This window comes from Acanthisitta chloris, unplaced genomic scaffold, assembly GCF_000695815.1.
Source record: "Acanthisitta chloris isolate BGI_N310 unplaced genomic scaffold, ASM69581v1 scaffold10657, whole genome shotgun sequence".
Classification (NCBI taxonomy): Eukaryota; Metazoa; Chordata; class Aves; order Passeriformes; family Acanthisittidae; genus Acanthisitta; species Acanthisitta chloris.
The window spans coordinates 69,509-84,548 of record NW_008683237.1 but is presented as its reverse complement, the minus strand read 5'-3'; the positions used below and the strand labels follow the sequence as shown (position 1 = coordinate 84,548).

The window sequence follows — 15,040 nt, the reverse complement described above, 5'->3', positions numbered from 1 at the left end:
CTGCTGTGAGACTGATTTCTCCTCTATCTCATCCTCCTTTAGTGGCATCCCACTTGTGCTTTATGTTGCTTTTCTGTTTAATTGGTTATGACCTGTGTCTGAGCTGAAGGTCTTTCCATGTTCCCCTAGTACCAGTGTCATTTCAGATATCCTGATTGCACTATGCTCTATTCATCTTTAGTTGCCTAAGTGACACTGTCCCAAATCTTTAGCTGACCTCCATCCAGCTGAATGTTGGACTGCTGCCTTTTGCCATTGCTTGTGAGAGAAGAAATTACTAAGAAGGAAACTGTCATCACTATTAATATTTCTTAGTAGTCCTATTCTTCCAATGCAATAAATCCCATCAAAATCCTTATTACTTGTTCCTATGATTTAGTTGTGGTTTGGGTGTGGGTTTTGTGTTTTGAGTTTGGTTTTTTTTTGTGTCAGCAGGGGCAGATTCTGTCCCTCACCTCTAAGATAATAAAACATTTATGATTGTAGCTTTCTAATATTTCACTCCTGTCAGCTGTACTAATGACTGTGAACTGAATCTTTCCTGGTATCATGTCCCTTGCTAGATGCATCTCATTTGTATTTGCAAGATCTGGTGCTGTGAATAGTCTTGCAGCATAAACAAATGTGGCCCTGATGCCTTACCCACTAACATATCCAAGACTTGCTGGACTTCTGCTTTGTTTACAACTACGTTCTCTTTACTCCTTAGGAAATGGTGGGTTCTCCAACATGTCCTTCATTATAAATTCTAATATGAAGTGCAAACATATCACTAGTCATTCCACAAATTCTGCAATTATGTATCAACACAAGTTCAAACTCTTTGGGTACACATTCTTTAAAAAAGTATATAGCTTAATGTGTAGTTACTTACCACACTCCCAATTTACTACAAATATCAGTGACAACCAGTAACACACATGGGTTTTTTATTAAAGGTCCTGGCTTTTACAATTTTAGACAATGGCAAAGAAGGCAATTTTGTTGTATTTTCAGAAAATTACTCTTTTATAAGAACATGCTCTTCTTTTAAAAAATACAATGGTGATTTCATCAAATTATGAACAAGTGAGTTTCTATGTTTACTACATAAGTGCCTTCATAGCACTGACAGCTTTAAGATCTCATGAGATAGGAGACTTTCACAACACATGAAAAATGTTGTGCTCAAACCAAAGAAACTTGGAGGTTTCTAACCAATCAACTTTTGAGGCTCAGAAATGAAACTCTTGAGCAATCAGGCAATATGTTTTAACAAGGCTAGGTGAGCTCTCTATAGAAGGAATGGTACTGTCATCACCTTTGTTGACATATTAGTTTCTCTTCAAACTTAAATTTCACAATTAAAAAAAAAAGGCATATCAGGAGGTGTCATTGTAATTGGAAACTTAGCAAAATACCAGCTTGCAAATGTTACTTTATGCTCCACACAGGTATTGAAAAGTGCTACTCAGGTACAAATACCAGTCACTCTACCCAGTTTAATCTGTTCCAGGGGCTGCATCAGCCAAACAGAGGAGACGACCTGACTGCCAGCACCCAGGATCTGTGGGCCTAAAGCCAGTCCCCATGATTCAGAAGGCTGGAGCCTGTGAGCACAGGTAAAAACCACTGTGGTTTCTGTGCTGAGAGAAGCTTTCAGGGACAAGAAGGGGGCATGAGGAAACAGGGCAAAGCAGCTATCCTTCAGCATGATTAATCCAATTACAGCGTGTGGACTTAAATACTAAGCTAAGTTCTCAGTTAAATGAATTAAAGCAGGAAGGGGCAACCTCTGGGTTTCTGGAGCACAAGATCATTGTGCCCTACCTACAGGATGTGTGTGGGCATGTGTGTGTGACTCAATCTCAGGCCATTCGTGAGAGTCAAGAGCTTGCTCCCGCAGAGTGGTTAATAACTGCTGGGTAGGTGGTAAAGATCAACTTCAAACAACTTAAAAAATCCTTGTACTCCTGCTCAGCCACCACTGCAGAGTCAGGAGGGCTAGGGGGGTGAAATATATGCAGGTGCTGGTGCTGAGAGGGAAGGCAGCAAGGGCTGTGATCTGCCTCTGCTAGCAGTGGTTCCCCAAAGGGTTTGGAGTTCAGCCAGGAATGTCAGAGGAACACTGGGACAAGCTCTGGTGCAGCCTGAGTGCCAGAGAGCACGGGCAAAACCTTGTCCTCACCCTCCAGCTCCTGAATGTACCAGGCAGGGCTGGGAGCAGCAGCAGTGTGCTAGGTCCATGTGCCACCAGGGTCAGGGCTGGTCACAGGCTGATGATGAGCCTGGACCTATTTTGACCAAGAACACAAGAGAAGTTCCTCAGGAGTCAAGCCAACAGGGAAGGCCAGAAAATTTCCATGGATGCTTGTTAACCTCCAAACAGGTGGTGGTGTAAAGATATGCTGCAGGACTGCTGCTGTTACAGTGTTGCTATTTAAGGGCTGAATAATACCCAGATATGGCTGTACTCTGGGTCACAGAAAGCAGAGAAAAATGCTTAGTGATATCCTCAGCCATTGTATGAGAGGTACCATGATTTAGACTGATTATTGTAAAAAAACCAAACTAACACACAATGAAACCCACACTGGCACACTGCATTTCCACAGCACACCATTCTGATGATGCTGTGTATCTCCCCTGCAGATTGCAGAACATCCAGTCCATCCATGCAGCCAAGGGGAGCTTGTGTGAAACTCCAGGGAATATCAGGCTACTTACTCTGGTTCTGTGAGGGGAGTTGTCTCATTTGGCTCATTCACTGGACTCCCATCTTCATGATTGGTAATTCTTTCATCCTCTGTTCTCATTTCCACTATTGGTTCTTTTGAACCATCTTTCCTAAAAAAAAAATTAAAAAAGACTTGGTCTCTTATAATCATATTAACCACATATATTGCACATAATCAGTTACCACTATCTTTCTCTCAAAAGTTGGCAAAGAAAAGGCAGAACTAATTATCAGTTACTAACATGACCAAGACACATTTACAGTGTGTTCCCAATTCCTTGAAGTCTTCAAAGCATCCTGTATCCATGGTTACTTACCTAACTCCACAAACATGATAAATTAGCATCTCAAAAGAGCATTTTGTTTATGAGGCAACAGCCTCTTCATGGGAATAGATGGAAACTTCCCTAACCTAGTATAATAAATATAGGACTTGTTAACTAGTTATACTTGAACTGTTCTGGCAGTGTTAAAGAGTCATTATGTTAGTATGCACACTGCAGAAATGTGCTTTAATCTCCAGAGATTGTGACACCCCCAGCTGCCAGAGTGGTGTAACGAGCCCTTGTGTGGTAAAAATCTAAACTCTTCTGTTTTCACTGTTAGAAAAAACTGTTTCTATGTCATACTTCCCCCATTTTAGGAACAAATGCTAGTCTCTTACTAGTAAGTGAATAACCATTGTGCTAATTAGTCAATAAATTATAAATTAGATGGAGCGGTGACTATTGTCATTATGCTTTTGTGGGTAATCACAGAATCGTAGAATACTTTGGGTTGGAAGGGACCTTTCAAGATTATCTAGTCCAACCTCACTGCAATAAGCAGGAACATCTTCAACCAAATCGAGTTGCTCAGAGCCTCATCCAACCTGACCTTGAATGTTTCCAGCAATGGGACATCTACCACTTCCCTGTGCAACCTGTTCCAGTCTCACTGTAAAAAAGTTATTCCTCATGCCCAATTTAAGTCTCCACTCTTTCACTTTAAAACCATTACCCCTTGTTCTATTGCTACATGCCCCTGTAAAAAGTTTGTCCAGTCTGTTTTGTAAGTTGCCTTTAAGTGATGAAAGGACACAAAAAGGTCTCTCTGGAGCTTTTTCTTCTCCAGGCTGAACAGCCCCAATTCTCTCAGCCTGACCTCACAGAGGGGTGCTCAATCCTTCTGATCATCTTTGTGACCTCCTCTGGATTTGCTCCAACAGGTCTATGTCTTTCCTTCACCAAGGATCCCAGAGCTGGATGCAATACTCCATGTAGGGTCTCACCAGAGTGGAGTAGAGGGACAGAATCACCTCTCTGGAATTTCCAGTCATGCTGCTATTGATGCAGTCCCAGGTAGCGTTGGCTTTCTGGGCTACAAGCACACATTGTTGGGTCATGTCCAGCTTTTCATGAACCAGCATCCCCAAGTCCTTCTCTGCAGGGCTGCTCTCAGTAATACAGCCATGATGTGAAAACAGCTGTTCACTGCTACAGAAGCATTAATACTAATTAATTAACACTAACTGTAACTACAAATTAACTTGCATATAACTTTACTCTCAAAAGGCAGATCAAAGGATACCCAAGATATATTTATTTCCAAATATAAAAACTCTCTCTGTGCAAATATTTCATCCCTATTCCTGCCATCAGACCAGGAATTGTATCCTGGAACTTCATCAGCTGCAGGCTGGAAACACAAGGTAACTGAGTTACAGATGAATAATCACTTTTATATTTAACAGACTATTTTCTGAACCTGTGATGTTCTAGAGTATAGTCAGACTCCTATGAGCCATAGCAAAGACCTGGCCAAATGCTTCTCTAATTCATATCTCACATTTTCATATTGTTTCTGACAAAATAATCACTAAACAGGCTTTTACAAGTACAATAATCCATCTCTTTGGGAAGTATCAGGAAAACTCTACCATCTTCTGGTAGATATCCTCAAGGAAAATCTTTGTAGGTTAATGAGAGTGTAGCACAGATACAGAAGGGAAGAATTAATGGGGAGAAGTCTAAAAAATTCTGGCTATTTAAAAAAAAAATCTGCATACCCTTATTCACCTCTGCAAATGACATTTAAAATACACAAATGGATACAAAGCTCCTTTCAGTAGATGATGCAATTAACTGTCATGGCTGCCTCATATCTGTGAAAAGATTATGGTTCTAAGTTGGACTGGTGAAAGGACTGGTAAATTCTGCTTGGTTTGTCAGTACATCTGCAGTCTTACAGGCAAACATACATTATTGCATGACGAAAAGCCTAAAAAGGTGTTATTTGTGAACAGTATTCACATGTATGTACTGAAGGCAGAAACTGCACAACATTTCAGAATTCCACAGAAGGGAAAGTGATTTGCAGGAAGTGCATTGTGTCATTTTTGTCCCAGGTGGCTCTGTATGTTTCATGTATTGTATCATCTACATTCATTACATATGAAACATAATTAATTACTACATATGTCCTACAATCAAGATGTTACCAAGAACCATACCACTCCAAAATCCAGAATGTGATCTGACATAGTTAAAACAGGAAAATGTCAGTGCCTTTTGCTGAATAGCAGCTGGCATTAAATAATCTCAAATTTTGACTCTTCAAATCTGTCTTGAAATTTTAGCCTGACAGTTTATTTATGCAGAGAACAGTCAAAGATTAGAACTGTCCCAAATATTTTAAGATCTGACTAACTGAAGACCACCACAACAAGGAAAGAGATATAATTAAATAAGATAGTTCTTCCTACAAAAGAAGTGTCATGGAAGAATTAATGCTAAGCAACCAGCTTTATGCTTTTCTGGGATAGCATGGAATGACATTTGGGTCTAAGATTTTGATAACAAGGTATAAACTGCTGTCAAGTGACATTTCCAGCTTTATCTCCCTAAGGTCTTCCCATTCAGGAGGGTCTGTACACCAATTCATACTTGGCCACTCCTTGAATGGGAAATTAAAGCATAAACTGAAGTGCTGTGGTGAACAGGAAAGGACAGATGAGTCAGAGCCAGGAGCTTCACATCTTGATTCTATTGATCCAGACAGGCTGGCTTCACACGATAGAAAAAATACTGTTATTCCTTCTCTCACTATAAGATGTGGAAAATAGTAAACAGTTATTTTATGGCATAACTTCTATTCAGAAGCATTATTTGATAAATTATTTGATAAATTTGATAAATAGTCTGTGCTTGCTACAATTGGCTTTGTTCCAAAGGGGAACCTTTTTTAAGAACCCAAAGAAGATGTGTAGTCAAGTTGCCTAAAAAAGACGCAGTCAGAAACCCAATAGCCAGAATTTAAACCAAAAAAGGCACTTACAGCTCCACTACTGGCAACAAACAATCCTGTGACAGCTATGAATAATGAAGGCTGCAAAATCTGTTCTGCTCTGGTGGATTGGATTTACCATTCCTGGAGGTTTTCAAGACGATATTAGATGTGGCACTTAGTGCCATGGTCTAGTAACAACAGTAGGGTTGGACTCAGTGATCTCTGAGGTCTCTTCCAACCAGGCTGATTCTATGATTCTATGATCTGGGGAAGGATATGATCTAGGAAGCTGCAGGACAATGAACCAGAAGGCCTGACTACTGCAAAGGGATTTACCATTCCTGGAGGTTTTCAAGACGATATTAGATGTGGCACTTAGTGCCATGGTCTAGTAACAACAGTAGGGTTGGACTCAGTGATCTCTGAGGTCTCTTCCAACCAGGCTGATTCTATGATTCTATGATCTGGGGAAGGATATGATCTAGGAAGCTGCAGGACAATGAACCAGAAGGCCTGACTACTGCAAAGGGCACACAGGAATTGGACTAGTAAATGTTACTTAAACCACACAAAGGCAGCATTCTCACAAATTATACAGTGTATGCATAAGCTGTCTACCAGATGAACATAATGAGGAGTTAATGCATTTTTTTAGCAGAACAGTGGAACTGCTTAAAATGAGGGACCATAATCCTCTCCCTGGTTACCTATTGAAAATCCTATGAATGTTTGGTGTCTATAGTATGATTATTGTATGCAATCAGTAACTGTTTTGCCAGAGATCTCACTATCCACTCATAATTTAAAGGGCCATATTGACACAGAAATGATCAGTTCATTCACATTTATCTGAGGGAGCAGCCACTACAGATGGTATTTGTGAGAATTGAGATTGTTTATTTCCCACTTATGTTTAGCTATCATTGATCATTGCTATGAAGAACAATCACACCACCATTACACCCACATCCAACTCAGCATTCTTACTTTTAAAAATTCAACAATACCTTTCATTACTAAAGTCTATGGACTAGAAAAAAGCTTTTTCATCAAGTGCCATATCTAAGAAGAAAAACTCTTTCATGGAATTTCTATAATGCTATGTCCTTCACTCCCAGATTTACTGGCACTGTCACAACCATATGCCGAGTTTTTGGGTATTAGCAGCTCAAAGATGGATTTGCCGAAATGGAGTTAAATTGTCAGATACCTGTTCCTCATGAGCCAAATATGTACCCGCAACTAGTAGTGAATTACAATTGATTTCCATTGTGTCAAGCTGGACAAAGAGGTCATCCTGAAGAGAGATATGGTAAATTCCTTTTTTTTGTGTCTCAATTTGTCTTTTAAAGGCAATAAACAATTCTATTTCAGAGCAACACTTTTCCAGATAATAGAAACATTTTATCAATTCCCTTTGCCACACCACAAAATGGCCATAAAGTTAATATAAGTTGGACAGGCAACTTTTAATGATATTTCCAACATACGTGATTAATACTCACAAGTAAGCAGCCTTTCCTTCTTCCAGTTCTTTACTTTTTCCACTTGAACCACTCTTTTTCCCACAGATTCTCCTGGTGATGCACATCAGCAATCCACATTGTCGTACAAAGAAGCAGCTAACATCTGTCACAACCAGGATTAACAAAAGGGCTGCCACTCCCAGGCCAATGACAGCACCAAGTCCGAGACCATTAAAAAGAGTGTCTTGAAGGAAAGAAAATTAATATTTATTAATAAAATTAATTTTAAAATAGCATTTTCTAAAGTTTTGAAGCTGTCAGCCAGAAGACTAAAGGATGTTTAGAAATGAACTATTCAGAAATTAATGGAAATAAACAGTCCTGAAGATCAAGCATGTTTACTACCTAATTTAAAATCACAAAACCCCTTTTCTTCTACATACTATTTTCCCATTGCCAAAATTCCAGTATGGTCACAGAGCATGACTGGCATAGTTTAATAACAAATATTATCACGTCTTACCATTCCATGACTGAGAGTATCAGTAAGCAGCCTAAGGAAAACATTTTAAATGTTCAACTTAATAATAGTTGATATAAGTTGTCACTTTTTATATATCAAATATAATTAGCATTGGTGTTCATTTTTTGAATTAGAGTGAAAAAGTCTTGAAAAAAGTTAATTAAAGCTATTTAATCTGCAAACAGTTGCACACACTTAGTCTGAAATGAATCATTATGAGGAAAAATATGCGTATCATAAAAAATTATAGGGTTAGTATCTCATTTCATATAGTCTTGTACCTTGAAAATGCAATCATACAATTCAATATAAACATTATTCCACACCCGATCTTGTTTTCTGTATCTGTATTATGAGAACTAATGCTTAGCTAATTTTACTTCATTGCAAATCTTAGGAAAAAAGTATTTTAATGTTGTGACTCAACTGATATTTCCGTAACAGACAGCAATGCCACAGAGTGTTTTGAATAGTGTGATTCTCAGAAGAACAACCACTATTTTGTCTGCAAACTCAGATGATGCTTATACAGGAGATGACAGGTATCTGATTGATAAACTGGGAAAAAAAACCAGCTCAGGAATGGTTCATACACCCAGCTCGTTCAAGATGTCAACCTAGCTCATAAATTGCCCAGTGACAATTGCTCTGTTTGATCCTGTCTTCAGCAAACTTCACAGGGTTGTGGAACTGGGATTTTTTTTGCCCATGAGTGTTGCACATCAGCATTGCTTATCTCATGTTATCATAGTTCCCATGCCTTGCAGTGATGCATGAGTCAGCAGTAACGAAGTATTTATACATTGTGCAAGTTTTTATTGTCCTGGTTGAAAACAAACTTATTTGAAATCATAAAAATTCAATGTTGATGTGAGAGAAATGGTTCTTAACAGCAAACAGCTCCTTTGCTGTGGCTGATCAGGGTGCAAGGACTGTGTGACATCCATCAAATGAAGAAAGAACTCTGTCCTGAGTAGCATGTGAAGGTACCATGTACTCAGCTTTTTTAGTGAGAATGGCATGATGCAGTAAGACTGTATAAACTAGAAGAGGAACCATATCTTAGCATTGTAAAAGAGTGTCCAACTACTAAGCACTTACTAAGATAAAAATCATGGCAGGCAAAAAAGAGTAAAGACCATGACCTTTTTTTAGCAATTTATACCAATAAGACTTGGCTTTTGAGCCAGGTAAGTGCCCAGAAGCTACATGCCTACCTTCAAATAAAATAAAACAAAAAAACCTACTACAATTGCAATATCAACTTGTAAAAAATTATTATGATTCTGTGCAACATTTACTGGGGGACTTTTTGATGCAAAAGAGAATGTGACAGAAAGCAATATTCTTTTCTATCCTGTTCCTTAATACAAAGGATGCTAACAAGGCTGTAACTGACATTAATTTTAATGCTTTTTCTTCTTCAGTGATTTTTCCTATAACTCTCTGCTAGGACAGATACTGCTGAAGGGCAGTGAACAAGTGCATGAGGATGTGTGCTCTGTACTGCGCAATTGAGTAATATGTTCTGACAGATCTGCTTGACACACAGCTTTGAAAAATAAGCGACAGTATCATTGACTCTGATGTAACTAACTAAAGAGAAGGCTTCCTCTAACTTTCTTCTACCCATAAATGACAGATCATCATTGTCTACAATCTCCAGAGAAATCTAAGTTGGATTGCAGTGGAGTTTCAGTGATTTCACTGGCAGCAGAGATGAGCATTCACAGTCAAGGGAGTCTGTGGTGCCACCAGGACTATCATACAGATGTGAGCTACTGAAATAAGTGCATCTAAAACAGTATCTGTCAGAAATATTATTCTTTTCTGATACCTATCTGAGTGAGGTGTTTTTTCTTATGGCTGAGACCCTCTGGCCAGCAAGTTTTCTAAAATTACTTTTTTCCTTTAAATTTTACAGGAAAATTTATTGTATTTCTGCATACCTTTCAAAATACTAAGTAGGACTTGAGTTCTCATTTACTCTATTAGCCCTTTACAGCATTCCTCATATGAAGATATCTTAACAAAGACATAAATGAAATAGTATTTATAAAATATATAGAATGTAAATAGCAGCTCAAGTGTTCCTGCCAACATCTTGTTTTGTGGCCATTGAGGGATAACAAGGGAAAGGAAAGGCCCTGTTTACTACAAGAAGCGTGCTGTGTTGTGAATATATTCTCTGGAGTTGTTGCTTTTTATTTTTTAAGAAAAGTTTAAAAAACATTTTTCCTGGCATCGATAAATTACCCCTAAATAGCCTTCAGAAATATTTCTAATATGCCTAAAGAGTTATCAGGTAGCTCCAGTTCCTTCTCTCATGCATTTACTCAGTCACTGTAGCAAAGAGCATTTTTTTTCCCCACTGCCTACTTCTATGGGAAGCCCTAGAGAAAAGCAGGCAGAGAGATCCCAGCCCTCCTGTGCACTGAGGGGGAAACATTGCACAAAACCAGCAGCATTGTGGGGTTTATGGCATCAGCACTGCACCCAGGTTTCAGAAGGCCTTGCAGAAGAAAGTTTCTGTGGCCCAGTTTCCTCCATTCAAACTGACAGCAGATTTACTGAACACGTCTCTTGGAGGAATTCTAAGAACCTCTGCAGATTAATTAAGACTGACATGGGGATTGGGAACATACACTTATATGTGGTTTCAGCACTGCTGTTACATAAAAGGATAAATTATTTTAATTGCTTTATTTAGGAGAATTCAAAATCTCACTGTGCACATACCACAGAGACCTGAGAGATTTTTATATCTTTGTACTGAATGACAGCTGTAAGCAGAGCACTGTAGCCAGGAGACCTGAAGAAGAGTTGAACTATCTTGGGATTGTATTTGAATTGATAAAATATTTCAAGTTTGACAGTATTTTCATTAAGCTATATGCAAATTCAAGCACAACAGTTTTGACAAGTAATCCTTGGAATAATGCAACATTAGCTACAAAAAGAACAGTTTAATATTAGAGTGCTGCCCATATATGGTGCATGCTTTTACTTGAAACAGTTACACTGCTACAACTGCAACTATCAGCAGAGTTCTATTTGGTAGGAAAGTATCGTGTACAATATAGTTTCTCCCAGTATTAAAACATTTGCCTTTGTGGATACAATCAGGCAGGTTAAATCAGTATGGAACAAGTGCCCAGGCTGCATATATATGTAAATTATATATATACACAGACATTTCACATACTTGTTCCATTAGTGCAGTAGCATCATAGCTACTTAATATAAACCAAACTTAATATTGAGGAATTCTAATGTTAGTGATTTTTTTGGGGTTTTTTTTGTTTGTTTGTTTGTTTTTTTAATGCTGGATTGTGGGTTTGGTATTTTTGGGGGGGAGGTGAGATATTTTAAAATATTCACTATTGGATAAAACTGTTCAAAATATTGAAACGAAACTTGAAAATCTCTTCAGTTACAAAATACATAAAGCAGATAATACAAGAAAAAAACAGCATTTATCAGTAATAAAGAAAGTACAGATAGAAATGCTTTAAGTCAGTTTTCTTTATTACAAAAATGAAGACAGAAGTTGCATAAACTAAAATGAACTTTGAATAACAGACGAAAGACGCACAAAGTTACATACATTTCTTGACATTGCATTTGGAAAGATGCTGAGGGATATTACAGTTACACTATGCACACATTCTTCAGGGAAAAAGCAGAGACGACAAGTGCTGCATGCATGAACGAAATCACCAGAGCAAAATGGTAGTGAAATATGAACAAGAGCAAAAAAAAAGCAATTGTTTCACAAATAAAATAAACTACTTTAAATCCAGATTTTTTTCCTTGCCTTTCACAGTGTTTCTGAAAAGGGGAACTCACAGACTCTGCAGTGTTTCTAATATTTTTCACAGGATTAGTTTTTAGTACATTGTATATATTTTCAGGTGTAATTGTCTTGGAAACATTCTCAGTGAAATTTACTTTGCTTGTATTACCAGGCACTTAATACATGTATTATAATTAAAGTTATATGAAAATAAAATATGCACTAGAAATTTTCTTTATGAAAATGTTAAACGTGTAAAATAAATATACACGACTGCTAATAAGAATATCATACAACATAATAGGACTATGGTGGCAAGAATTACTCCTGCAGTTTCTCAGGACTTTAGAACATGCAATAAATGAACAAAAATGGATATTCTTCCCTTAATTTCTTGATCTAGTTCTTATAAAATATCTAAGCGTAGTCTGGCTCTCAAGTGTACAGCTTCCATACAGCTACTGTTTCTAAACAGGCAAAGTTGGTAGATCTCTACACTTGATATCCGATGCAATCAGCTTTATTAGGATATTGCCATTGGCATTAAAAGGAAAAGGATTTTCCCTGTGAGTTTTCATCACTCATACATTAAATATGTACCAAAGGAAAACTAAACATTACTTATGTGCTTGGAGATCTGGAATGGATGAAGTAAAATGTGATAAGCATAAATGAGCTTCAGATGTAGCAAAGATCTCAGTGATGTCATTATATACCTCAGAAGCTACATTTGTCTTGATATTATTCAAATTATTTCCCAAAAGTAACATTTTTTTCCTTTGTTCCTAAAAATCCTGAAAAATGGAGCAATCAGAAGTCATCAGCATACTGATTAATGGGTAGAAGATTGGAGACTATTAGCACAATCACAAATAATATGAGTCTCCATTAAGTCTTTAAAAAAAATAAAGTTGCTTTGTTAGGCTTAATTAATTAACTTTACATTTGCACACACATCTGAGTGGAGCTATTAAAATTAGTTTGCATGATGGAAAGGAAATACATGGTAAGACTCAGGAAACTGACTATTGGTCATAAGGTTACATATGTAATTGAATCACTCTGTTTACCTTTTAAATATCTGCTTTTCATATGCATATCTTATTTTTTGCACCAGTGCTTGGCCTCATACTTTCATCAGATAATTAAATGGAATGTTGCTTTGTTATTTGGCAAGAGTATGTTTTGTACACCTCGTAAAACCACTCAGAAGTTTCATTTTATTCCCAATATATCCAGTATATCTATCTATTTCTGGGCAATAATTTTTCTCTTTAGAGAGAAAGCAATTCTAATAACCCTACTGTAATAAATGATCACATTTGAAGTTGGTTTATGTAAACACTTTGATTTGTGAGTAATTTGTAAATGCTACAAACTTGTCAAAACTCTGGAAACAAGAAAGACAACAAATAAAATCTGATTAGGGAAGAAGTCAGCCTTAGACTCAAAAGGTTGTAAATCAAAACGTTTTAAAAATACTGCTCTGTTCCTTAGAGATATACTGCTATATCACAGAACAATCATTATCCCTTTTAAGTTTCTGTGCCACCAATTTGGATTTAAGGCATAAGTTCAGCATAGCATATTTTAGGACCTCAGTCTTACAGACAGTTTAATATTAGCATTTCAAATATGTGGCAATGGTAAAAAATGATAACATTTTACAGTGTCAATCATAAGACCTAAAATCCCTTTTACAATTACAACATTTAAAGGAATAAATTTACTTATCTAACATTTAAGTACTAATGTCAGCAGAATATTAAATTCAATTTATGAAGATTTAGTTCTCATTTTAATACAGTTTAAATTACAGTTTTAAGCTGTTCAGTCTATACCTATGAATTATAATTTAATTTGCAAATGTCTCTGTTCACTTTTTCCTCATTTTTGTCTGTAAGAAGCCAAGATTTTAAAATCTTCTGTATATTCCTACAGATAGTACAAACTATTGTGAAATAATCTCGCTCATTATTTTTAAAGATACAATTGTGAAACACTCATGAAGAGAACTACAAACAAAGCTGCATTAGTTATACTTCTAAGGAGATACATGACAACTCAAGGACACTATTCTCTTCCTGTTTTTCTTTCTCACATGACAACTCAAGGACACTATTCTCTTTTTTTCTTTCTCATTACAGAGGTTTTGGGTCACTGCCCAGAACTGCCTGGCTCTGCTGCCACAGGATCCCTATAATACTGGCTTAACTCATCCTCTTTGGACTCTGATGAGGAGGGCCAAAGGAAAAGGATCATATCCAAAGTACTTGATACTCTCAACATGCAAAATGCAGAAGAATTCAAATTGGAGCAGACCTAAAATTTCTCTCACTTAACAGAGGAAATTTATGTAGTTTCCAGCTGAAGCCACTATCAGTTGGAAAAAAAAGATAAGTGATCCAAATTTGTCTCTTTATCCCACTGGCACTGTAACACTGAGGATAAAAGCCAACTTGTCATTTATAATGAATTTCTCAAGGCTTTTCATTATCTCTTTCACAATATGTTTGGAGAGTTCACAGTCAATCAGTCTCTGCAGCCTAATTCCTATCTTGTCTTCTTATATACTTATCTCCAATGTTAGAACGACTTGCTAAGATAACAAATTTATAGTTGGTAAAGAGCTCCTCAAATGTCTAACCAGACAGTAGAGAAATTAATATTTCTCTATTTCTAGACATACCTGTAGTTTTACTGAATCCAGTGGCAGGTGCTCACCATTGGTGACTGTATCTGCAATTTGGTTTTCTTTATTGTTTAGAACATCACTCTATTGTGTCCACAAGAGAAGATTCTGTTTTCTTATATGCATCCAGTGGCTGTCTTACAACGGGATCAGAATGCAGAAGGGATGTGCCTGAAGAGGGCATCTAGAAACAATTTGCTGGTCTCCTGATCCCACAGTGTGTTTGTGCACCACTGTGCTCCTGCAAACTGAGAAAGAGCTCCCAGTAGCAGATTGTGGTGTGCGTGTGCTGCAGCATTCCCAGTGGACATCCAACTATTCACTGATAACCTGATGTGAATTGAGATTTTCAGAGGTTTTGAATGAGGCCAAACTTGGGCAGGGGTTTCTTTTCCCTTTGTGAATATAAGCAACATGAACTTACTATATTTGCTAACCATCAGTTCTCTGATTGTAAGTGGAGATGGGCTTGCAGTCTTTTGATTTTGTTACCACAGAAAACAATAGTGACTATAATGATGACAACAATCATTTTCACTATCTGATTTTTGAAATGGTTAGAAAAATGAAAAGCCTCTTG

The 15,040-nt window shown here is 37.3% G+C and overlaps 1 protein-coding gene across 1 annotated transcript in view; it reads right to left on the bottom strand.

The window, feature by feature from the left end:
* Positions 1–15,040, bottom strand: part of NCAM2 (neural cell adhesion molecule 2) — an 84,555-nt gene that overhangs the window by 2,964 nt on the left and 66,551 nt on the right. Inside the window, exons 8-9 of the mRNA XM_009078854.1 lie at positions 7,489–7,693; positions 2,707–2,826 (exon numbers count right to left, since the gene is read on the bottom strand). Coding sequence (XP_009077102.1) covers positions 2,707–2,826; positions 7,489–7,693 — 325 coding nt within the window. The remainder of the gene's footprint in view (positions 1–2,706; positions 2,827–7,488; positions 7,694–15,040) is intronic.